We start from the raw sequence: 25,529 nt of genomic DNA on the forward strand, positions 1-25,529 counted from the left end.
GAAACCCTGGTGGCGAAGTGGTTAAGAACTACAGCTGCTAAAATGTCGGCAGTTCCACCAGGCACTTCTTGGAAACTCCATGGGGCAGCTGTACTGTTATCCTATAGGGTCACCATGAGTCACAACTGACTCAATGGCAATGGGTTTATGGGCCTGCAATGGGTCCGAGGGCCCAAGTAGTGGGGGGGGGGGGTAGTGTGGAGGGCACCTTGCGAAAGCCACCTCTGTTTTCCCCTGATACATCATAGCTCCTGGGGGGAGGGAGTCTGTGGAGCAGAAGTGCTGTACTTGGGGTTTTTGGTCGGGCAGGGGGGGTTCTCTTCTCTGCCACCCACTCCCCTTGGACTTGTCCAGCGACTGAGCCTCTCCTAGCCTGGACATGGTGGAGCCTCAGTCCCAGCATCTATAAAATAGAGGTAGTGAGAACTTAAGACACCTCATTTATGTGACACCATGAATGTGTAACATTCACGTGAAGCATACAGCAGGTGCTTTTAAGTGCTAGAAATATTGATGGCCAAGGGGTGAAAGTTGCTGGCTGTCCCTGTGGCCCTACCTCAGAGCTGTAGCTACTGGGTCAGCCCTACCCTGCTAAGCCTCCCAGGGGCCTCATCTGACTCCAGGCCACTGGGGGTGGGGTGAGGGGCTCCATCTGACTTGGCCAAGAGGGGCCCAGGGGTAAGCTGAGGTAAGCTGGCTGACTCAGCTGGGAGGTTTCAGGGCATCCGACAGAGGAGGGGCTGCCCACTTAGACCCACAACCAGAGGGCACCACCCCAGCTGACAGTAGGAATGCCACGTGGCTTCCTGACACTCAGCACTGTACCCAGGGCCAGAACCCAGCCTCCCTGGGATATGGCACCCCCTACAAAGGCTCACGCTTTCCTAGGTGAATTCAAGCTTTATTGTCACACAAAGGTTCTCCTGGGCCTTCCCGGCCTGCTGAGTGCAGGTGGGAAGCCAGGTCAGAGAAGCGAGGGGCACGGCCAGACCTGGTGGGTGAGGAGGCTGGCCCAGCAGGCCCTTAGAGGGCTGTGGGTGGAGGGTGGCACTGGGCGCCAGAGCCCACTCACCCCAGGTTTCCCTGAGTGGTGCCCAGCCCCAGGCTTGGAGGCTGGTTTGTACTTGAGGGGAAGGGGCTTACCCCCAGGTGACCCTTCCCAGGGTTCACAGCCAGGTGGGATGGGAGGAGCCCGCCAAGCCACACCCCCCACAGACATGCAAGGAACGGAAGAGCCGCCAAGCACAAAGGCCCACCACCCAGGCAGGTCAGCAGTCCAGGCCCATGGCCACCAGCAGGTCTTCGAGCGCCCGCAGCCGCTGCTGTGCCTCCTCGATGGCACTGTAGGTCTGCACGGTGCTGGCCACATGGAAGCGGATGTCATCGACCAACGGGATGGAGTCCGTCTCCTGCCGGGCCGCCACAGCTACAGCCTCCTCCTTCACTGCCTGTGCGAAATCCTCTCGCTCCACCAGCTGCGGGACAGGCAGGGTCAGGGCGTGCCAGGACCCCCTCCCTCGCCGTCACTGCTGCCACCTGCCCGAGCGGCTGGCCCACCTTCTCGATGACCTTGGCCATGTACTCAGTGCACTGATCCTCGAGCCGAGCCAGGCGGAACAGCTTGGCCACACGCCACACACCCACCACGCTGTCCTCATCCAGCAGCTGGGCCAGGCTGCGGCCGCACAGCCGCTTCAGGCCAGGCAACAGGTACATGTCAGCCACACACAGCACGTCATAGGCCACCTCGGGGGGCAGCTGCAGGAGAAAGACAGGGTGAGGGTAAATCCAAGGCCACCAAGGCCTCCGGATGCCCGGCCACTAGGCAGGAACCTGCTGAGGGAAGGGCTCCCTGCCCATATGCCTGTGCCCTGCCACATTCACACAGGACCCACCATCGCAGGGGCAGAGAAGATGGGGGAGGGGGTCCCTAGCAGCTTCAGGGCCAGTTGGGGTCCCTGGGGTGGGTAGGCAGGGGAAAGAGCCTGAGCTCTGAAATCACACAAACCCAGGTCCAAGTCCTGGCTCAGACACTTTCTAGCTGAGTGACGTTGGACAAGGACACTGAGCCTCTCTGTGTCTCAGTTCCCTCATCTGTGAGGTGTAGTAATCATGCCCGCCTCGTAAGGCTGTTAGGAAAATGGAACAGAAGTTGTTACCCAAAACCAAGCCAGGGCCCTGCTACGGGTGGGGTGCTGTTCCTATGGAGGTGTTGATCCTGCTCTCTCCTGCTAACAGAGGTTGTAGGGGTCTACAGCCACAGCTACAGTCGGCATCTGTGTCAGGAAAGGCTAATTCTTCCACCTTGGTCCAGCCTCTGGGTGGCTGTGGGGAACAGGTGGAGGTGACAGGATCGATGCTATTGTGTTGAAGGCTCACATGCGCGCTATGCACACTGTGCCAAGCACTTTACCTGGGAGACCACATTTGATATGCACAAGACCCTGTGAGGCAGGTACTAGTGTTCTCCCCACTTTCTAGATGGGGGAACTGGCACAGAGTGGTTATGTAACTTGCCAAGAACCACACAGCTCGCAAGGAGCTCAGCCGGGAGTCGAGCCAGGTTTGGAGCCACAGCCCACGCTCTAAGCCACAACACTACACTTGCCTCTCACAGTGCCTCTCGGGCAGTAAGGCTCCTTCAGGAGGGGGTCAGGATAGGCAAAGGTGGCCCCCGGGGGCAGGGGCCAGAGATCTCAGTGAAGGCACCCACGGAGAGACCACCAGAAACTGGAACCCCTTCTCACAGTGACAGGGGTGCAGCTGGCGTGGTTGCTCAGCCAGAGACCACCTTCCATCCCTGTTGGCAAGCATGGCCACCAACTAAATTCTCTCCAGGGAACATGAGCAGTGTTATGCGTGACCTCTGTGTCACACATGGAAAAGGAGCCTACGTGCCCTGTCTTCCTCTACCTCCTAGAACAGGATTCTGCCTGTGGCCAGGGTTGCAGATACAGAGGAGGACATGCCCAAGGCTGTATCCTCTACCTGCTTTTGTAAATAAAGTTTTATTGGAACACAGCCATACCCATTCATTTCTGTATAGTCTCTGGCTGCTTTTGTGCCACAACAGCAGAAATGAGTAGTTGTGACAGAGATCATATGGTCCCAAAGCGTAAACTATTGCCATCTGGTCCTTTACAGAAAGTTTGCTGACCTCTTTCCTTTTGACATGCCAAAACACAGATGGAGCAAACAGCCTGGGTCCTCAGCAAGCCAGCTGCCCTAGAGCACTCACCCCAGACAAGGAGAAGCAAACTTCTCTCTTCTTTAAGCTACTGTATCTCAGGGTCTCTTCATTACAGCAGCAAGCCTTCACACATATGCACATGCCCCCCAACAGAGGAAACCTCCACACTATCTGCTGCTGCCCACATGGCCCTGCATGAGTAAGGCCTTGTGGCAATCACAGAAAGAGGGGGGCAGCACGATAAGAGGTGACATGAGACAACAAACAAACCCAAGGGGTCCACAGCAGCTCAAGGGTAGGAGGTCAGGGCTGCCCACTGCTGTGGGATGGGGCCTGGACCTTGCCACTAGTACAGTTCAGGGCTACTGGCCCCACCTGCCTTCCAGCTGGAGGACTTGGGGATCCCAGGTGCCTATGTGGGGAGCGCTTCCACATGAAGTGCTCAAGACTTGAGTCTTGTCATTTGTTCCTGCTCTGGAAACTACCAAGGCCCCCTTTGCCTCAGAGAAAAATCCAAATGGATCTCACAACCTTCCTGTCCAGCTTCATCAAAACCTCACCCACAAAACCAACCAGGAGCATCCACAGGCCCCCACACAGGCCCTGGGTACTCCCTTGAAGCCCCACCTTTACCCACCCCTGCACGCGGTCCAAGCCCATGCACACAGCCCGCACCTCAGTGTGGTCACTGTACATGTAGTAGAGCACGTGGGTGAAGATGTTGGGGGCGATGTTGTGCAACGTGATGGTCGGGAGGCCCCCGGAGGCCTCCGGCTCCTCCTTCTCTCTGAAGTGATCATCCAGCAGGGCCCGGAAATAGTCACTGCGGCCGCAGAAGAAGGCCTGGGGGAGGCTGGGCTCAGGAAGGGCCAGGGCCAAGGCCTGTTCCCTGAGGAGCAGCCCAGGGCCTAGGGCAGGGATAGGGGTAGAAGGGCAGGGGTGGGCACCTTGTGGCAGAGGAAGCTGCAATCAGCCACACGGAAGCAGATGTCAGGGCAGCTGTTGAAGCCATCAGGGTAGGGGAAGGGCAGCTCCCCAAGATCGCCCTGGGGAGACAGGGAGAGGGGTCCCCATCAGAGCAGGTAGTTGTGACAACAGTGGCCAGCCCCCAGGCAAGAGCCTTATTTTCACTTAATCCTAGTGAGGGGGTTTCAAATTTAGACACCAAGTAATAAACAACAACCAAAACACGTAACTAGTCTCAGAAAAGGGAAGTGACTGGCACTAGGTCACAATAGGTAATTGAAGCCAAGTGTGTGGGCCTTGTCTGCCACGGCCATCCCAGAGGACCCCGCCACTACAGGGCCAGCCACACTCAAGCCTGTACTCACACGGAGCTCAGGGGGCAGGGCACAGTCGGCCAGCAGTGCCAGGTCCTCCTGCAGGCGGGAGTCGGCTGGGGGTGGCTCGATGGTCAGGACCTTCACACATGTGCCTGGCTTAGAGGCCACTGCAGAGGGGAACACGCAGCGTCAGGGGCCAGGCTGGCTTGGCCAGGCCCTGCCCAGGCCTAGGCCCTACACCCTGACGCACCAAACTCGAACACCTTCTCACACTTGGCCTCGAGATCGCTGAGCAGGTCCCACAGCTGGCACTGCTTGGCTAGGCGCTCACAGTCACTGACATGCTCAATGCCAATGTCCAGGCGGCCTGGGGAGCAGAGGTGGGGTTACCAGGGCCTGAGGGACCCTCAGCCACCAAGCTGCCTTCAAGCACACAGAAGGGGTATGGTGGCTGCAGTATAAGGGCTCCCAGGAGTACTAGCTGCTCTGGCTTCCCATCAAGAAGAGCCACAGATGTAAAAAGTTGAATTGGCAGAAGTTATGTGATACATATATTTACAATAATGACCAAAAAAAGAGTAGCTGGGATTTGGTTCCTTGGTTTGGAGGTTTAGGGTCACGGTTTCATAGGACATCCCAGTTAAATGGCCTAATAACATGTTCAGGGCTTCTGTTCTACCTCCTAGTTCGTTGTGTAGTGCCTGGGATCTTAAAAGCTTGCAAGTAGTCATCCAAGGCACAACAGTCTCTATTCACCTGGAGCAACAGAGGAAGGAGAGTCAGGAATAGGAGGAGGAAATGGAATGTGTGGCTAACTCCCTCCATGAACAAAGGCCTCCTTTGTCATGAGACCAGTAGAACTAGATGGTGCCCAGCTACCATTACTGAATATTTTGATCAAAGATTTCATTGAAAAATCCTGATCAAAAGGGGTGAGATACACAACAGAACTTACAATTTTCTTGCACTCCAGATTTCTGGAGCATGGAGGGTGGATGAACCCCTGAAACTACAGCCCTGGGATTATGTTTAAACCTTAAGCCATAAATATCCCCTGAAGTCTTCTTAAAACCAAACAACAGTTTAGCTTAACTAGTAAATGTCTGCCTTGTGCATTATGTTCTTTTTAAGATCTATGTCAGGTCAAATTGAAAACAGCAACTTGAAAGTTTAGATAGGAACCTTAGGAAGCTGTGAATTTATATTGACAGGGAAGGAACAACTCAGAAAAAGAGTGTGGGAATAGCTGCACAACTCAAAAAATGTAATCAATGGCACAAAACAGTACATGTAACTCAAAAAAAACTTACTGCCATCGAGTCTATTACCAACTCATAGTGACCCTATAGCAACCCTATAGATGGTACATGTAACACCTATTGAATTGGTGTGTGTTTTGCTGTGTATATTCTCAACAACATCAAAATAAAATTCAGGAAAAAAAAAAAAAGAAGAGCCACAGACTAAATTCTACAGGCTCAGGGGCCAATGAGAAGGCTTGATCTGTGGGTGGGACCAGCTCTTGCCTACAGACTGTGTGCCAGGGACAGCAGCCCACTTTTTCATAGTCTGACCCAGGAGGCTGCTAGAATCACCAGCACTACATGGATGATGAAATGCTGAGAGGTGTAAGGTTGGCCCGAGGCCACACCGGGGTCTGGGTCTTTGCCTTCCAAGGCTATTCCTGGGTCTGCTGCTGACCAGAAATGCAGCTCCCTCCCCACCCACCCACACTGGGCCCACAGAGTCACCTGTGTACAGGTACTGCAGCAGGGCCCCAAAGGCCACAGGGTTGATCTGTGGGCAGAGAGACAGCGGAGGGGAAGTCAGAGGCAGCTGCCCAGCATAAGCCCTCTGCCCATTCCTGGGCAGCCAGCCCACCCCGACCCCTTGGAGGGACGCACCAACGGGTGCCTGAGGACTACGACGCTTTTGCCCTTCCATTTGGTGTCCAGCATGTTGGCAAAATAGGTGCTGCGTGCCCCCAGGACACAGCGATGTGCCCTGAACGGCTTCCCGTGCACAACAAACACCACGTCGCTGTGGCTGCCCTGTTCTAGAAGCCTGGAGGTAGACAGGGGCAGGAGTGTTCAACAGACATCTCTCATTCCCTGCCACCCAGGGCAGAGCCTTCAGCCCCAAGGGGCCATACCCAGCAAGCTCAGTTCCCCAGCACAGACCCCTGGGCGCCGGGCATGTCTCCTACCGCTGCAGGAAGTCATCGTAGTAGTCCCGCCTCCTGCAGGAGGCTGTGACCTGCTTGTAGTCTCGCAGTGCCCGCCTGATGGCATCGCTCAGCGCCCCATAGAGGCAGCGCTCTCCATCAAAGGTGTTGGCCTCGCAGCGGGCTCCTGGGGTGGCAGGGCTCCCAGTCAGCAGGGCATTGGCTGCACAATGCGGCTGGAGAAGGCCCTGGGGGCAAGCCTGGGACCACATCCCCTCAGGCCTGGGGAAAATCCTAACCTCCCTGGCCCTCCTCCCCACCTCCACTCACAGCATGCCCATAAACCCTGGCGATCTCTTCCCAAGTTACCCTGGGCCCACTCTGACCCTGGTATCCTCCCTACCAGGGCACAGGAGCGCACACATCCGCTTACATTCACGTGCACATACTCATTCACACATACCATATGAAACCCAGAGCAGGTTCTGTGGTGGGCTCTGTCCTAGACACTGGGGACAAAACAGGCCCCCACCCTCACCAAACTCACAGCCCAGTGTGGGAGAAGCTAACAAATAGTGCCAGGTCACACACCAGCTGTCATCAAGAAAAATAAAGGAGGGCCAGGGGTGGCAGTGGTGGCAACTACTGCATAGGGAGATCATAGTAGGTTCCTCTGTGGTGGTGACAATGAGCAGAGACTTGAAAGCCAGGCATAGGTCTGGGAAAGGGTGGCTGTGCAAAAGGTACAGCAAGTGCAAAGGCCACAAGGCAGAAGCAGTCTTGAGTGTTGGCGCAACAGAAAGAAGGCAGTGTGGCTGGAACAGCGTGATCATGGGGCAGGGGAGGGGGCGAGGTCCGAGAGGAGAGAGACAGATCCATGGATGAGCAAACTTGGAGGCTCGGTGAGGCATGAATTTTATTCTACAGACAGTGGGAAGTCACCGGGGAATTTTAAGCAGATCACACTTGTTGAGTAAAAGTCGCCCTGACAACAATATGGGGCAAGAGGGGAAGCCACGCAACAGCGAGGAGCAGCTGGCATTGCCTCCAGGCGACGTGCTGGTAGCTGGGCCTCAGCAGCAGCAATGGTGATGGAGGAAGCAGACAGCAGAGAGTAGGTTTTGAAAGTAGAGCTTGCAGTACTTGATGGGATGTCGGGGGGCGAAGGGAATCATGGGGGACTCTGGGCATCGCAGACGTGTACGTATGGCTTTGAGTGCACATGCATGTGCATTTGCACGCACGCGAGCGCACGCACACACACACACATGCTGACCCTGTCCCCTCCTCACCATTGGCCAGAAGGTAGAGTACCAGCTCCTCATGCCCACATAAGCAGGCATAGTATCTGAGAGAAGGAAGGAAGGTGGGAGGCAGCTGTCAGCTCTGAAGGGTCCTCCCAGTCCACCCTGACCACCCACCCCTAGCCCGCCCGTACCACCTCACCACTGGCACTCACAAGGGGGTGCTGTCCCACTTGTCCCGAACATTCACCTCCACATCGCGCTGCTCCAGCAGGTACCTGGGCAGTGAGGTCAGAGCCTGGGTTATAACCAGTTCATGGTCTGGGAGAGGAGACCATGGAAGGGGGAAGGAGGGAAAGCATCCCTTTTGGCTAGGTGAGGACAGTGAGGCAGGAAGACCAGAGCAGGAAAGGCACACCAAGCCAGGGGACAGCAGGGACGGGGGTGGGGGGGTACACATAAGGTGGATAAGGCAAACACTGAGAACATCAACGGTGTGGCAGAGGAATAGTGGGCTGGAGGGGCAGAGCTAGGTCAGGGTGAAGAGGCTGCTGAGATATGGCTTGAAGGAGCTGGAAGTGAGAAGGGAGTGACGGGGCCTGGACTTCAGAGAGAGCCCTCTGGTTGCTTGGGCAGCAGGTTGGCTAAGGGAGACTGGAGGCAGGGGGGCCAGAGAGGAAGTTGCTGCAGGCAGCAAGGGGGTGTAGACCAGGGTGGGAGAGGAGAGTGTGGAAAGAAGTGGACAGACTCTGGAAGGCAGAAGTCATGGAACTTGGTAGCTGATGGGATGTGGAAGGTGGGAGAGGAGTCAGCATGGATGGTTGTGGAGCCAGTACTGGGGTGAGGAGCTAGAAAAACTGGTCTAAAGGAAGGTAAGAATTTCAACTTGGACATGATCTTCTTGGCGTCAGGTGGACAGATTTGGAGGAGATATCTGGTGCTGCCTGGACCTGGTAGTGATCTAAGTTTGCTTTCAGCTTTGGGGGTCATCAAGTCTTGGGTGTCACCTGATGTTTAGGAACAGCCTAGGGAGCCTGGGGAAGCGAAGAGGTGCGGAAAGCCTGGGGCCAGCCCTGCGGAGGTCAGCAGGTCATCAGGGAATGGGGAAAGCAGGCACAGGGAGAAAGGAGTCCAACGAGGGGGTACAGGGAATGTGAGGGCCAAGGAAAAGATGCCAATATCCCAACTGGGCACCCCCACCCTCGTCTGGTCAACAGACTGCTCTCGGCGCCAGATTTGTTAGTTGCCCACAAGAGTTTCTGAACCTCCGGTGGCAGGAGTCCGATTCTGGACCCTAGGTGTCCCCACCACCAGGTTTAGTGCCACGGGGCCCAGCATCAGGGACCTGCTCGCCCAGTGGTGCAGCCCCTTCCTTCACTCCGCATCAGCTTCTTCTCTTTTGGACTCCGAATAGCAGTCCCCTCCTCCGGGAAGCCCTCCCAGACCATCGGGCGTACATCTCCACCACCTCCGTCTGGCCCCTGCGCGCTCCTGTCTCAAAGGCGGGGGTGGTCCCCGTATTCCGCGCCCCCTGCGCCTGGTGGCAGGTGGTCTCCCCCGGGTCCGGCGCGCCCAAAGGCCGAGACGAGGGCTGAGATGCCCACCCTCCCCCGAGTCCATCCAGCTGCGGCCCCGGCCAGGCGGCGGGCCGGAGGGAGTCCAATAGGCTTCCCATCCCCTACCGCGCCCCCCAAGCCCGGGACCGTGGGCCCCTCACCGCACTCGGGCCAAATCCCCTTTCCTGCAGCTAGCGAAGAGGTCGCTGGTGTCCATGACCCGGAAGGCTCGGACCCGAGGCCGAACGACCTCGGGCTGCGACGGCTGCGCTCCCGGCGGATGTAAACACTGGCGTCGGCCCCGCCCCCGGGCCCGCCCCGTCCCGCCCCGTCCCGCCGGCGCTCCGCAGCGGCGCCTGGCGCCTGGCGGACCGACCTCCTCTGCCCGGAGCCCAGCCCTCGAAGCTCCTCCGCCTGGCCCCTCCGGCCGATGGGTCCCGAGACCCCGGCTCCTCGCAAATTCAGGCCAGACTCGATCTTAAACTCAATCCTCCTTGCCCGCAGTTTGCCCCTTGATACCGCCCTCACCACCCACCCCCGACCTAGAACTTGGTCCCGCCTTTGATCTACAGGCGGTGGCTCTTGCCCTGGCCACATCCACCTCCTCTAGCAGCCGACATCCCCATCACAAAGACGACCCCAACCCAGGCAGAAAGAATGAGGCGGGTAGTTGAGGCAGGCTCAGCGTCGTCTCCCCGACGGTTTAATGGGAGTCCCATTGCGCAGGGTGCACCTGCCGCCTGCTCCCCCACGCTCGGAGCCAGCGGGTGGGCGCGCGGGGCGCGAGGGGCAGTGGCCGCGGAGCCAGGGTTCAGCGGGGGCCGGGAAGGCAGGGTCCTGTCCCAGGGCGAGCTGCCCCGACCTGCCCAGAGTCTGAAGCCTGGGCTCATATTTTCAGGACTTCGGAGTGGGAGTGGGTAAGGGGACTGTGCGAAGATTGTTTTGTAAAGTTGGCGGGAAGCAGAGAGAAGCCCCTGCATCAAGGGTCGGACTACAGGGTGGGCGACCCAGGGTGACCCGAGAGGGCAGGGGAGGCGCGGGGTCACTGTGGGCCCGCCCTTTTCGTTTTGGCGCCCTGTCGCAAGCGGGGCAGGCGCAAAGGGATGGCTGCGGTCCGACTCAGGCCCGAGCCCTCGGCCCACTTGCACGTCCGGGCTTGGGCGCCTCACAGATGCGTGTCTTCCTCGAACATGTCCGAGTCCTCGGGGTCCCGTTTGCCTCCCATGAGCGTGCTCCAGCCCCCGGGGCCGTTGACGGCCCCACCACCGTTCAGGCTGGGCTGCTTCTCCTGCATCTCCGACTGGCTGTCGCTGGCCACGTCCAGCGTGGGGTTGTCGTGGCAGCCGTTCTCCACGAAGCGAAGCTCCTCGCCATGTGACTGCAGACGGGTGAGAGACAGCCGCTGGGCTGGAGAGCGCGCAGGGCGGCAGCCCCCTCGCCCTGGCCCCTGCAGGCGCGGGTGTCCGAGCCCCACCTCCACCCAAAACAGCTCATTTACACCGCCCAATCCGGTCTCCACCATTTCCTAGCATGTGACCTTGAACGAGTCTTTTTTTTTCCTAGTCGGTATAACTCTATACAGTGATCCCAGGAGACCCTCAATAGATGGCAGTTCCCGCCTCTTCTGTCCCTACAGCGAACAATCAATCCTAACCATCCTTTGCCTTGCTGAGATCATCTGGTCCCTTCCAAGAGCCACATTTTATAAAGGAGAAGCTATGGACACTTGAAGCCATGTAAGTTGCATGAGGGGCTCCTCTAAAAGTGGCCAGGATTCAGGTCTGTCATGCCAGAGTCTGCCCCTTCCTCTCCAGAAGCCCCCAGGCTGGAGCCCTCTTCTTGCCCCTGCACACCCTCCCACCCAGGGATGGCCTTTAAGTCCATCCTGCCGGGAGGAGCCAGTGCCATCTGGAGGCCCACTCCTGTTGCCTGGGGTTTCTGTGGGGCCCAGAATCCCACTCACTGCCTGTACCTCCAACACCTGCCCTGCAGAGAGGGACAACTCGGGGGCCAGGCTCTGGTCAAGTGCTTTACCTATATGGCCCCACTCAGTGCTCAACACAGTGCTGTGACCAAGGACAATTACTAATCACCACCCCACCCAATGTGAGGAAACAGCCTCAGAGAGGAGAGAAAGCTGTGGGCACCCATCTCTCTACAGGCACCCGCACCCAGCCCAGGCCCTGCGGCCCACCACCCCAGCTTACCACATGCTTGAGCTTGGGCAGCCGGCGCTGCCAGCAGTTGTAGAGCAGGCCGAGCACGATGATGATGACGCAGATGGCACCAATCACCACCAGCACCACAAACAGCGTCCCGTAGTCGCTGCGCACCTGGCTGGGCCGTGCCTGGCAGCTGCTCGTGGTGGAGTAGTTCTGGATGCCAATCTGAGGGGGTAGGAGGGGCCAGGCTCCTCAGCTGAGGTCTTGGGGTTCCACGGGATCCCCACAGGGATTGCAAAGTTGGGGCTCAGGAGCTAGGACAGGCTTTGAGAAGGAGTGGGCCCACAGAGTCTGCAGGGGCTGAAGCCCCCTCAGAGGCTTAGGCTTGCGCTCACCAAGGGCTCTCTCTGCCTTATCCCATCCCAGGAGCCTGAGGGCATCTCCAAGCCCTTCCATCCTCCAGGCCCCCAGTCCCAGCCCCCTCACATCCCCACCATGGTTTCCGTCCCAGCCCCAACCCAGTTGGTGCAGGAGTCTGTGGCCCTAACCCTTTACTGAAGTTGGCCCTCATGCTGATGGTCACTAGATAGAGCCAAGAGTCCCCACTCCCATCCCCCGCCACCGCCCTGTGATTTAAATAGAAGAAAATTATAGGTAGCTATGAGCCACTCACCTCCATCCTCCACCCACATACAACCACTGAGTCGGGCCCCTGAAACAACTTCTGCCTGAGGGACTGTTGTGGACCAGTCTGCTTCACAGGGGCAGGCCCACGTCATGGGCCATCCCTGGTCTCCCAGCACCCCCCACACGTGGTCTTGGTTGGCAGCCCTCCAGGGAGCTGCTTTCTTCGGCTATGTCCCCCATCAGGCCAGACAGACATTCTTCCACAAACGGGAATCTCGGGCAAGGGAGGTGAAGCGCCTCATCAGGATGGCCGAGGTGCCAGAGTGAGGGTACTATCTACTGGCACCTGATGCAGAGACCCCCAGGCTGCCTGGAGCCTACCCTTTCTAAAGTCAGGTATTCAGCATTTCCTTGATCTCTGTGAACCACCCTGCATATTTCCAGTACTTTTATTTATTTTTTATGTTGTCAAGAGTCGGTTTTTCTTGCTAGATTCACCCACCCACGTACTTGCTAAGTTCACCCACTAACATACTTTCAGGAACCCAGCATGCCTTTTTGGCCAAGCCGGTCTGAATTAAGTGCCCTCCCCTCAAGCGTGCCCAGTAAGGCCAGAATACCCAGCGGCAGAAGAGAAGAGGCAGAAGGATCTGTAATAAAAGGGCAAGGCAAGTGGAGGTTTCCACAGCCCCCATGGTATTCATGAGCCCAGAATTTCAGACCTGGAAAAGCCCTCAGTGACCATCCAGTTAGTACTGCAGCATGGACCAACCTGAGTCCAAAGCCTAGCTCTACCACTTACTAGCTGTGTGATCTCAAGTCATCTAGCCTCTCTGGACTTCAGCTCTCTCATCTTAAATGATCTTAAATGAGGACACCAACAGCATTCAACAGGGACCTTATTTAATCCTTGTGGCCCCATGGGATGGTGATGAAGACTCAGGAGAACCTGGTACAGCCTGGCACACACCACTCAGTATGCTTACAAAAACAAAACCCCCTCACTCCTGCACGTAACAGATAAGGAAGTGGGGGCCAGGATTACACACAGCTCATCCTTGACGTCACACATTGCAGAGCCCTTCACTAACTGAGCCCTCTCAGTTAGTAAAAGTAGCTTCGGGAGATGGTGGCTGTCCTCAGAACTTCATGGGTCTTCCCCTTCAAGGAATGTGGCATGAGGAACAGGAGGATTGAGGAAGACTCGGTCCCTCCCCACAGGCCAGCGACTCTGCTCCTCCCTAGTGCCAGGCTATCTCCTCAGCCCAACCTCTGTGGGACCTGCCAGGCAGCGAGCAGAGCACCAACTGAGTCAGGAGCGCCTCTCAAGATGGCAGGGCTGGTTCCTGGCCCTGAGCCCTCATTGCCCGCACCAGACCCCTGGCTAGATGAACACTAGTGGACTCCAATTGGAGAGTGCTCGCTTGATGGTTCATTTCCATGTCTCCCGTGCTCTCCTGACTTCCCACCACTTGTGGTTCCTGGAACCACACCATGTTCTTCCATCCCCACAGGTCCCTGCACGATTCCTTTGGCCAGACACAGTGTTTCTCCCATTATCTACCTAAAACATTCTCATTCAGGCATCAAAACGCCCCTCAAAAACCACCTCCTCTTCGCATCCTCTCCACCCACCATCCTCTTACCATTGCCCTTCCCTCCCCAGCCCTTCTCTGCACCCAGCGGTACATGCACTGCATGGCTTTCAGTTAAGTGTTCACATGCCTGTCCTTCCACTGGACCTGTGTCTTAGGGAGATCTTAAATGGGAAGCCCACCAAGAGCAAGTGCCTATCTTTCACTCTTTTGAACCGTATCAATGTAGAGAGCCTCCTGTCCTCAAAAAAGGCCAGCCCTGCTCGCAGAACATGCAGGAATGAGGCGGGAGAGCATCACCAGTTAAAGGGGTCCCGCAGGCCAGCTCCAAGTCCCTGCACTCTTACCTCCACCAGGCTCCTGCGGATGTCACCCAGCATGGAAAGAACATCTTGAGTGGGCACCACCCCTGGTCGGGGGGAGAGACACCATCATCAGCATAAGCCTTGGCCATGGAACTCTGCCTCCACAGGCTCCCCGCTCCCCTCTCGGACAGCTCCTGGCCTGAGCTTTCGTAGCCTCACTGCCTGGCTCCTAACTACACACAAATCCTCATGCTACATGAACTCCAACTCTCTCCTACACCTGCTTTCCGCTGAATTGATTTATTAAAAAATACTTAGTAGATACTTCCAATGAGCCCTGGCGGTGCAATGGTTAAGAGGTCAGCTGCTAACCAAAAGGTCAGCAGTTCAAATCCACCAGCCGCTCCTTTGAAACTCTATGGGGCAGTTCTACCCTGTCCTATAGGGTTGCTATGAGTTGAAATTGACTTGACAGCAACGGGTACTAAGAGACAGGTATAATTGTAGGCAGTCCATTTTACAACCCCATGCAGCTTCATTTTGGATACGCCCTACCTTCTCACCCCACCACACACAGTGTGCAGTGCCCACCTCATCTCATGACTGTGCGAAACCACACCTGACTCCTGTTCCCAATAGTTAACTCTCACCCTCCACCTCCTCTCCAGAGCCAAGCTTGTCAGAACTCCCTGAACCCTCGGCTAAGGAGGCCAATCAGTGACTCATCCTCCTACCCTAGAGGTCCAAGTTCAAAATCCCTTGTTGTCTGTGTACTTTCCCATGGTCCTGAGGGAAACTTTGCATGGCCCCAGGAACTGTCTGTTGGTTCAGTGCTGCCTCACGCTGCCTTCCTGGGTCCTCTCTCCAGAGGACACCTGTCCTCCCTCCCACCTGCCTGCCCTCACTCACCCTGCTCGCCCACCAAGGTCATTAGCAGATGCTGCTCCTTCTCGCTGGGCTTGCTCAGGGAGATGTGCCAATCCCCATGGCGGCCGCTGCCGTGGCGGGGCAGCACCTCCTCTACCAGGGCCAGCAGCTGGAGCCCTCGATGCTGCCGGAACACCTCCTACAAGGTCAGAAAGACAGCCCCTCATCCTCAGTGACAGACAGAGGCTCTGCTGGCCCCTCTGCCTCCAGGCCTGGCTTCCCATTCCAACCTCAGCCCAGCTGCGAAATGTTTGGAAAGGTGATCTGCTATTCCCAGAGAAAGGCTGATCTGGTAAGCTCAGGGGCCATAAGAGACAATATAAGCTTGGCCTTTGGGTGTGCCTGGCCACTGGGTCAGAAGACAGGAGAGGTACAAGAACACACATTCATTCATTCACTGCAGGCATCCAGGAGGCTCCTTCATGTCCTGTCCCCTCCAGCTATGAGGAAGGCATGGGGTCTGCCCGGAGAGACTTACAGTTTAGTCAGGAAGACAGATAAACCCACATACAATGACAACGCAAGGAAATGAGTGTGTAGAGAGTGAAGTACTATGGAAGAACATCTGATTGTGTACGGGTGTTCAAGTGTGTGTTGCTGGGGGTGACAGATGGAGATTTGGAATAACTGACCAAAAGATGTATGAATCAGTACTGCCACCAAAAATCAGGAGAGGTGGGAAGTAGCTTAACCACGCTCATCCTCTGTCTTTCCTTGCCCAGGTACTATCCAAAGTTGTTAAGTCAAGAAAGACATCTAAGTACTATTATGATGGTAGTAATGACAGGAAGAACTACAAATAGAGGTGGTTAAAAACGGCTACACTTGGGAAATGGGACTGGGAGTCGGAGAAGGGATGTAAAGAGACTTATTTTTCATTTGATACTCTCCTGTACTATTCAGATGTTTTCTGAGCATATGTATATGTAATTATATAACTTAAAAAAACAAGGGCTTTGTACTGGGTAGGAATTCGGTGAGAGGCAGGAGCCCAGGCTGGGCTGGAGACCAGGACACTGCCTCTTGGCTCACAGCCCGCCGTTGTCCCTAAGATCACCCCTTCTGGGAAAAGACCATCCTTTGGTCCTGGGGCAGCTCCCAAGCCTATGTCTTTTCCAGCAGTCTTCCCTTCCAGTATGTGTGAAATTGCTAATCTCCTGCTCTGGCCTCCAAAGCGCCTAACCTGACACCCCTTTCCCAGCCACTCAGCTCTGTCTTAGGTGCCCTGCTATGGAGCTGAGAGCCAGGGCTGCCTGGAAGGCACAGGCATTTTACCAGGTGACCCCCAAAGGACCCCTTGCCATTCGTCATCTCTTTTCTGCTGAGCCCAAGCTAATGAGCTGTTCCCTGGTTGCCATGCCAAGCTAAAGGCACCAGGGTGATTAAAGTGCTGGGCCTCCATCCCTTGTTACCATGGCAAGTGCCGGACAGAGGCTCAAGCCTTGATGCTCACTAGTTTAACAGAAAGCCAAACTTAGGTATAAATTTGGGAAAAGACTGGAGCCTGGAGATAGCCACACAGCAGCTAGAAAAGCCCTACTTCCTGAAATGGTTCATATCTCCCTCATTGATTGTGTGTGTGCATGTGCATGTGTGTGTAGAGAAAGAGAGCAGATGCATGCCAGCACCTACCTGAGCAGAGGTGGATGGATGGTCAGTATCCAAGCAGCCCTACTACTTACAAAGGCAACACCCCTGCCACATGAAGTCCTTCCCTGTACTGTACCCTATGCTCCACCATGAGTCCATTTCCACATTGTCTTGGATCAGAATGCCTGCCTGACTCACCATGTCAGATCTGGGAGGGTCTGTATGACTATATGTTTCACACCATCTATTTCATAGGTAGGGAAACTGAGTCACAGTAATATGGAGGAAAAGCCCTGGCTTTCGAATGTAATAAATCTAGGTTCAAATCTTGGTTCTGCCATTTACCAGCTCTGTGACCTTAAGCAAAATACTGTGCCTCTCTGAGCCTCAGTCTCCTCATCTGAAAATTTGGCATGGTCCTAACACCCTAGGCTTACTGTAAGGATTAAAAAAAATTCAGTCAATGGAGCTGGGACAACTAGGTATTCCAGTGGAAGAGAAGACATGCACCATGACTCATATCTCATACCATACACCAAAATCATCTCCAGATGGTTTATAGATCTAAAGCTTTTAAAAGTAACCCTAGAAGGTTATCTTCATGACCTTGGAGTAGATAAAGGTTTTTAAATAGAACCCAAAAATACTAACCATAAAGGAAAAAATATTAATAAATTGAGCTATGTTATGATCAAGTTAAAAAAATTAACATCTGCTCATCAGAAGAGAGTGAAAAGGCATCCCACACAGTGGGAGAAGATAGAATGAGAATGAGCAAACTTCAACTACACACAATAATATGAACGAATCTCACAGACGTTGAGTGAAAGAAGCCAGACACAAAATATTATATACTGTATAATTCTGTTTATATAAAGCTCAAAACATGCAAAATTAAATTATGTTACAAGTCAATAAAATGGTTCAAAAGGGGACTAGTGTCTAGAAGAGAGTATGAGGAAGGTTTCTGGGGGTGCTGATCATGTTTTGTGTCTTGATGTGGGTGCTGGTTACATGAGTGTGGTCAGTTTGTGACAACCATGGAGCTGTACACTAGTGACCTATGCACGTTTCTGGATGTATATTATATGTCGACAAAAACTTTTTTAAAAAAAATATTTGACAAAGATCTTGTATCCAGAATATACAAATAAATCATAGAAATCTGTAAGAAAGACAGATAGCCCAATAGATAAACAAGCAAAAAACCTGAACAGGCACTTCATAAAAGAGGGTATCCAAATGGCCAAAACACATATGAAAATGTGCTTAGCTTCATTAGCCACCAGGGAACTGCACATTAAAATCACAAAATCACACCTTCCAGAATGGTTAAAATGAAAAATACAATACTGTCATGAATTGAATTGTGACCCCCAAAAATATGTGCATCAATTTGGCAAGGCATGATTCCTAGTATTGTGTGATTGTCCACCATTTTGTCATCTGATGTGATTTTCCTATGTGTTGTAAATCCTATCTTTATGTTAATGAGATGGAATTAGTGGCCACTATGTTAATGACGGGAACCCTGGTAGTGTAGTGGTTAAGTGCTACGGCTGCTAATCAAGAGGTCAGCAGTTCGAATCCACCAGGCGCTCCTTGGAAACTGTATCAGCCAGTTCTACTCTGTCCTATGGGGTTACTTTGAGTCGGAATCGACTTGACGGCAGTGGGATGTTAATGACGCAGGACTCAATCTACAAGATTAGGTTGTGTCTTAAACCAATCTCTTTTGAGATATAAAAGAGAAACGTGAGCAGAGAGACCGGGGGACCTCAAACCACCAAGAAGCAGGAGCCAAGAGAATAGCATGTCCTGTGGACCTGGGGTTCCTGCACTGAGAAGCTTCTAGTCCATGGGAAAACTGATGACAAGGACCTTCCTCCAGAGCCGACAAAGAGAGAAAGCCTTCCCTGGAGCTGATGCCCTAAATATGGACTTCTAGCCTACTAGACCGTGAAAGAATAAACTTCTGTTTGTTAAAGTCATCACTTGTAGTACTTCTGTTATAGCAGCACTAGATAACTAAGACAAATACCAAGGGCTAGCAAAGACAGGGAAGAACAAGAGCTTTCCTAAACTGCTGATGGGAGTATAAATTTGGAAAATTATCAGACAGTATCTACTAAAAGTTGAATATATGCATACACTATGGCCCAGCAATTCCACTCCTATACATATACCCATAAAAAATGTGTCCATATGCTCAGCAAAAGACATGTCCAAGAATGTCCACAGAAGCATATTTACAATAGCCTGAAAGTAAAAGTACTCAAATCCCATTAACAGTAGAATGAATAAATAAATGGAATGCTATATAGAATGAGAATGAGCAAACTTCAACTACACACAACAATATGGACGAATCTCACAGACACTGAGTGAAAGAAGCCAGACACAAAATATTACATACTGTATAATTCTGTTTATATAAAGCTCAAAAACATGCAAAATTAAATTATGTTACAAGTCAATAAAATGGTTCATAAGGGGACTAGTGTCTAGAAGAGAGTATGAGGAAGGTTTCTGGGGTGCTGATCATGTTTTGTGTCTTGATGTGGGTGCTGGTTACATGAGTGTCGTCAGTTTGTGACAACCCATGGAGCTGTACACTAGTGACCTATGCACATTTCTGGATGTATATTATATGTCAACAAAAACATTTTTAAGTGAAGTACACAGGTGCAGAGCTGGTGGGTGTTGAGCTGATGATCCTTCCAACAGACTACACTGTCCTCCACCACAGGGGCTCCAGCTTCACTTCTCCTATCCAAGGATTTCATTTCAACATCCTAAAGTTACAAGCAGCTCCTAAAAGCTTCTGGCATGGCACTTGTGGCAAACAGAAAGGAACACATGTCATTTCAAATCAGATCACTTAGGTTTTTGGCAATATAGCAGATGGAGCTGACTCGAATGTCTTCTTCTCCCACTTTGCTACAAACAGAAATATTAAAAACATGGCCAAGCTCAAGCTCAAAGGAGGCAGAAAAGAGGGAAATCAAAGCCAGAAGAGTAAGTAGATGCTAAAGCTGCAACAATTTCTGGGGGTTCAGGATCCAGATATAGAATCCAGGAGCTAGAGATTTAGGTTTAAATGTTCATGTGGAGGAAGGGAATGTGCTCTTGGGCCACAAGAGGTGGAGAACCAGAATAGTGTTCCCAAAATACAGCCCGAAGCTGCAAAGAGTAGTCCTTTCAGTGAAAAAACAAGGAACAGATTTAGAATCAGAGAGAAATTGTAGAACCGTAATACACAGTTATCTATACTAAAGACTCGATGGATGGGTTAAACAGAAGGTCAGGCACAACTGAAGAGAGTTATTAATTTGGAAGATAGAGCTCAGAAATCACCCAGAATGCATCACTGCAATTTTAAAGAGATGAGGGATGAAACTCATAAAAGGATTATTTAGAGACGTTTAGGACGGAAAAATAAGGACCAATAAATTTCTAATAAAAATGAGAGAGAAGTGAGAATTTTACAATATTTAACAAAGCTGCGTATGTAATTTCACTTCTAGGAATTTACAGATATATCTCCAACAATCCAAAAATACATATATACAAGGTTATTCATTGCAGCACAGTAAGTAATTGCAAAATATTGGAGACCACTTAAATGCTCATACATAGGAGATTTGTTGAATTAACTATGGTATACACACATAATAGAGTACTATTCAGTTGTAAAAATGATTGAAGATCTCTACAAATTGACATAAAGTGATTTCTGAATACATTGTTAAGTGAGAAAACAAAATGCAAAAGAGTATAAATAATATGCTACCTCTTCTACAAGAAAGAAATTATACATCTACCTACTTATTTCTGTAAAAAGAAATATAGGCAGGAAAACCAGAAACTAAGAAGACTGGTTACCTACACAGAGTGGGTGGGAATGAAGTGAAAGACATGGTGGGGAGATAGAGAGGTTTCTCTAAGTACACATTTTTGGACAATTTAAATATTTAGAACTCTATTAATATTTTACACTAAAAACACGATTACATCAACAAGGATGGGGGGAACAATCCTAAAACTGAATACAAACAGGAACAAATAAACTTAACTATATGTATAACATAATTACATCAAAAGGGGAAAAGAGAACTAACTCAAGTAACTTCTGAACAGTCTTAAAAAAAAAAGATTAAAGGAACTGCAAACAAATACTGAAGTTTACTTACTAGGTTTGTTTTTCACAATGGTATGGATTAACAATTCTGCAATTACTTTTTGTGTATTACGGAACTGAATAAATTAGTAAATATATGAAGACATGGGGAGTCAGGTTTCTGTCAGAAAGGAAGATACAAATATGGATAGGGAGAGGCTAGGAAGAGCTCAGTGGTGATGGAGGGACTGGAAGTATCAGTGTAAAGTCATCATTTTAAATATGTGTGTGTATGGAAACCCTAGTGGAGTAGTGGTTAAGTATTATAGCTGCTAACCAAGAGGTCGGCAGTTCGAATCCACCAAGCACTCCTTGGAAACTCTATAGGGCAGTTCTACTCTGTCCTATAGGGTCACTATGAGTCAGAATCAACTTGATGGCAGTGGGTTTTTTTTGTTTTTGGGTGTGTGCATACATATACAAGCATGTATGTGTAGCTATGTCGATACATAAATAGAAATATACACATATCTCAGCTCCTCCTCTAAAAGGGCCTAGAAACAATGGCACCCCAGTAGTCATGGGTATACCTGGAGCCCAGGTCTTGGTTTCTAAAGACCTTTCCTCATTAAAAGAAACCAGGGATCCTTTGAGAAACGGCTAATTCTAGGGCTAGGGCAGGGAAAGTACCAGACAGCCTAGAACATCTTCTCAGGCCCAAAAGTAAGAATGGGCACAAAAAGTGATGGGGCTATACAGAGAATATGTCTTCAGAAAAAGATAAGGAGAAAAGTGCTGACAAATCCTGGGGGAAAGTCTTAGAAGATACAGCTACAGTTCTAGGAAACTGAATCTCAAGATTTGGAAAAAGCACACTCACCACTTTGCCTATGTAACCCAAGCTATCATAGGTAATATACATACAGAGCAAATTGGGAAGGAAGAAGCCTGTGAAGTAAATCCAGGAGAGGAAGTAGAAAGATAAAATAATAGTAAATTAAGAAGTATTATCTTTGAGTTCCAGGAGGCAAAAGAAAATCCTTGCTATAGAGATACAAGTATCTGATCCTTTGCCTAGCACAGCAGAGAGAATTTAAACAGGACAAGAACAAGGAAGAGATAATGTTGATATTTAGCCCTTTAGTGAAAATCCTGAAAGAGTACTTCAGTGCAAAGGGCTGCATCACCAATGTGGTGAAATTAGTTCCTTTATGTGCTTTTTGCCTTGGTTCTTTTGGAAACCAGCTTAAGAGATTTTTCCCCTAAGCCCTGAGGACTCACCTTTGCCTTAGTTTTCTATCCCCAGAGGGTTTGTTACTTTTGTCCAAGTTGATTGACATTTCCTGGGTAAGCTGTAAAGAAACTGAAGTTTGATATTTTTTGTCTGGCCCTGGGCTGCAGCCTGCCCTGTGATTGGTATGCACCTTGCAGGGATTGGTTAATACACTTATGCTAATGAAGTGACTATAGCCTACTACACAAATGAAGTGTCTGTGGCCTGCCAAGAGGGGATTGGTCAGTTTGTGGCCCTGGTGGGAGGGCCATGCCTTGAAACTGATGAGGAGCTGGCTTACATACATAGCCAACCCCACGGAGGTGGGCAGAGAGAAGCAGAAGAAAGAAAGAAGATAGAAGAAAAAGAAAGCAGAGAGAGAGGAGGCAAGGAACCTCCTAAAAGAGCTATAACACAGGCTGTAACACTGACGATGCCAACAGGCCTGGAAAGGGCCCTGCAACAGTCAGTGGTGACAGGAAGAAGGCCGAAGGAAGAGAGGCCTGTCCTAAGGAGGCCAAGAGGAGGCCTGCACAGCCGAGAGGGGGTATGAGAAGGTCCTGCTTGCCTGCGTGGAGAGAGAAGCTGAGAGAGCTGTCCTGCACTGAAAAAGGGAGGGATGTTCTCCCCTCCTTGGGGGAACCTTCCAGACTGCCCGTTTGCTTTCTGATCCTGATCCTGATCCTGAGCTGTAGCCTGTTGCTCCTGATCCCAAGTTGTATCTCGTTACTTCCTTAATAACCCACTTAACTGTAAGTATGGTCTGTGAGTTCTGTGTGGCCATTACCACAGATTATTGACCTCAGAAGAGGAGAAGGCCATGGGAGGGACTGGTAAAAAGGCTGGAGAGTGGAGGTATGTCTGACCTCCACCTCATAAGAATCAGCTTTGCTCTGATCCTGGTCATTCTCCCCGCTGAAGTTAGACAGGTTCTGATGCTACCACTACTATGACCATTTTACAGTCATGATCTAGAAAGAGCAACAAAGCTGACACACAGCTACAAGAGCTAATCTTTTGTCTAAGCCTACAGAGTAGCCAAATGCAAGAAAGGATGAGAAAGGAACATGCTCAGGTTCTCCCCCAATGAACTCTTAAAATACAGAGCTATAAGTCAAAGGACCTTATTTCTAAAATCTAAAAGTAGAAATAAGACAGAGATTGAGCTTTCAGGACCCATTGCTCTTTATAGTAAAGAAAAGAAACCAACTGGCTCAAATGCTGAAGAAAAAATGAAAACCAGTAGAATTATATTCAAAAAGAAAAGACTTTGGAAAATATTGTTTTACCAAAAGGCAAAATTTTGTCCAAGAGGCCAAGTCACAACCAGGATAATATAAAGTCAAAGCAAAGAGGAAACCTGGGATTCTAAAAGATGTACTTCTGAGGAAAACAAGAGAAAAAAAACCCTAAACTCGTTGCTGTCAAGTCAATTCCAACTCATAGCGACCGTATAGGACAGAGTACAGTTGCCCCATAGAGTTTCCAAAGAATGGCTCGCGGATTCACACTGCCAACCTTTTCAGCTCTTAACCACTGAACCACCGGGGCTCCCTTCTGAGGAAACAGCTACCAAAAATCTGAAGCAGGATAAAAACAGCATACCAACAAAGAAAATGAGAACTAAAAGAATTCAAGATAACGAAGATGCTTAGCTCCCGTAAAAAATAATTGTGTTTGAGGCAGCTATCTATACTCATCCCCAGTCATGAAGACGGCAAAAGACTGGGCAATGGTTCATTACGTTGTACGTAGGGATGCCATGAGTCTGAGCCTACTGGATGGTAACGACATATTAGGCCCTGCAAGAAGACAGGTAGTTGAAGAAAAGAGCAGGGAAAAAAGTGAGTATGTTTAGTTTGGTAAGAAATGTAAGGCAACTTTCCCCCATAATATATTTTACCATAAAATCTAAAGTGAATTTTGTAAATAATGATATATGGCACAGTATAATGGTCTCTTTTATATTCCCAGTAAATCTTCGTTCAATAAATTTGTTCTTGATAAATTTTTTACAAATTTATGGGACTATGTTAAAAGGTCATAAAAGTCATCTTGAAAGGTGCCCCTATTGGCCAAACCTGTGATAATTTGAATATCAAAATAAATAATGACAGTAATGAATTATAACCCATCAATAAAACAATAACCCATGATGAGTCCATATTAACACACACATACATACACGAATGGAAAGAAAGGAAAAGATAAACTCTTTCTTTCAGTAGAATGCCAACTAATAAATATAGAAGGAATTATAGAGTTAGAAAATCATCATTTTGCAACCACTCTAGCAAAAGACCTCTTTAAAGTGCTAAAACGCAAAGCTGTCACCTTGAAGACTAAGGTGTGCCTAACCCAAGCCATGGTGCTTTCAACTGCCTCATATGCATGCAAATGCTGGACAATGAATAAGCAAGACTGAAGAAGAACTGACACCTTTGAGTTATGGTGTTGGCGAAAAATACTAAATATACCATGGACTGCCAAAAGAACAAACAAATCTGTCTCAGAAGAAGTATAGCCAGAATGCTGCTGAGAAGCAAGGATGAAGAGACTATGTCTCACATACTTTGGACATATTATCAGAGTGTCTTATTCATTTAGCGCTGCTATAACAGAAATACCACAAATGGTTGGCTTTAACAAAGAGAAATTTATTCTCTCACAGTCTAGTAGGCTATAGGTCTAAATTCAGGACGTCATCTCCAGGGGAAGGCTTTCTCTGCCAGCTCTGGAGGAAGGGCCTTGTCATCAGTCTTCCCTTGGTGTGGGAGCATCTCAGCACAGGAACCTCACGTCCAAAGGACGTGCTCTGCTCCCAGCGCTGCTTTCTTGGTGGTATGAGGTCCCCCGTCTCTTGGCTCACTTGTCTCTTTTTTATCTCAAAGGAGATTGGTTTAAGACATCATCTAATCTTATAGCTCTCATGAATATAACTGCCGCTAATTCATCTTATTATGTCATAGTGAAAGGATTTACAACACCATCATGGATTGAATTATGTCTCCCAAAAAATATGTATATCGACTTGGTAAGGCCATGATTCCCAGTATTGTATGGTTGTCCTCCACTTTGTGATTGTAATTTTACATTGAGAGGATTAGGGTGGGATTGTAACACCACCCTCACTCAGGTCACCTCCCTGAGGTAAAGGGAGTTTCCCTGGGGTGTGGCCTGTACCACCTTTTATCTCTCAAGAGGTAAAACGAAAGGGAAGCAAGCAGAGATTTGGGGACCTCATACCACCAAGAAAGCAGCACCAGGAGCAGAGTGCATCCTTTGGAGGCAGGGTCCTTGCGCCTGAGGAACTCCTCGACCAGGACCTTCCTCCAGAGTCGACAGAGAAGAGAAAGCCTTCCCCTGGAGCCAACACCCTGAATTTGGACTTGTAACCTACTAGACTGTGAGAAAATAAATTTCTCTTTGTTAAAGCCATCTACTTGTGGTATTTCTGTTACGGCAGCACTAGATGACTAAGATAAACACACAG

The 25,529-nt window shown here is 50.7% G+C and overlaps 2 protein-coding genes across 3 annotated transcripts in view; both read right to left on the bottom strand.

Annotated features, from left to right (window-relative positions):
* Positions 1–886: 886 nt before the first annotated feature.
* Positions 887–9,738, bottom strand: ABTB1 (ankyrin repeat and BTB domain containing 1). Its single transcript, XM_049862883.1, has 12 exons — positions 9,599–9,738; positions 8,097–8,159; positions 7,930–7,985; positions 6,680–6,824; positions 6,378–6,537; positions 6,225–6,270; positions 4,724–4,840; positions 4,522–4,640; positions 4,138–4,236; positions 3,866–4,033; positions 1,558–1,758; positions 887–1,475 (listed from the first exon to the last, which is right to left on the bottom strand). Exons 1-12 carry the CDS (start codon positions 9,652–9,654, stop codon positions 1,269–1,271), a joined length of 1,437 nt encoding a protein of 478 aa, XP_049718840.1. The 5' UTR covers positions 9,655–9,738; the 3' UTR covers positions 887–1,268.
* A 379-nt stretch (positions 9,739–10,117) lies between these two features.
* Positions 10,118–25,529, bottom strand: part of PODXL2 (podocalyxin like 2) — a 54,542-nt gene continuing 39,130 nt past the window's right edge. For both annotated transcript variants that reach the window (XM_049862880.1, XM_049862881.1), the window contains 4 exons: positions 15,036–15,192; positions 14,169–14,230; positions 11,645–11,824; positions 10,118–10,815 (listed from right to left, as the gene is read on the bottom strand). In XM_049862880.1, coding sequence (XP_049718837.1) covers positions 10,603–10,815; positions 11,645–11,824; positions 14,169–14,230; positions 15,036–15,192 — 612 coding nt within the window. In that variant the 3' untranslated portion in view covers positions 10,118–10,602. The remainder of the gene's footprint in view (positions 10,816–11,644; positions 11,825–14,168; positions 14,231–15,035; positions 15,193–25,529) is intronic.

This window comes from Elephas maximus, chromosome 20 (assembly GCF_024166365.1).
Source record: "Elephas maximus indicus isolate mEleMax1 chromosome 20, mEleMax1 primary haplotype, whole genome shotgun sequence".
Lineage (NCBI taxonomy): Eukaryota > Metazoa > Chordata > Mammalia > Proboscidea > Elephantidae > Elephas > Elephas maximus.

Bases quoted from the DNA above. Each gene is read 5' to 3' on its own strand.
- ABTB1 (XM_049862883.1), bottom strand. From the start codon at position 9,654: ATGGACACCAGCGACCTCTTCGCTAGCTGCAGGAAAGGGGATTTGGCC. The intron at 8,160-9,598 runs GTGAGGGGCCCA...CTCACTGCCCAG, and splicing joins GGGGATTTGGCCCGAGTGCG to GTACCTGCTGGAGCAGCGCG. The intron at 7,986-8,096 runs GTGAGTGCCAGT...TCCTTCTCTCAG, and splicing joins AAGTGGGACAGCACCCCCTT to ATACTATGCCTGCTTATGTG.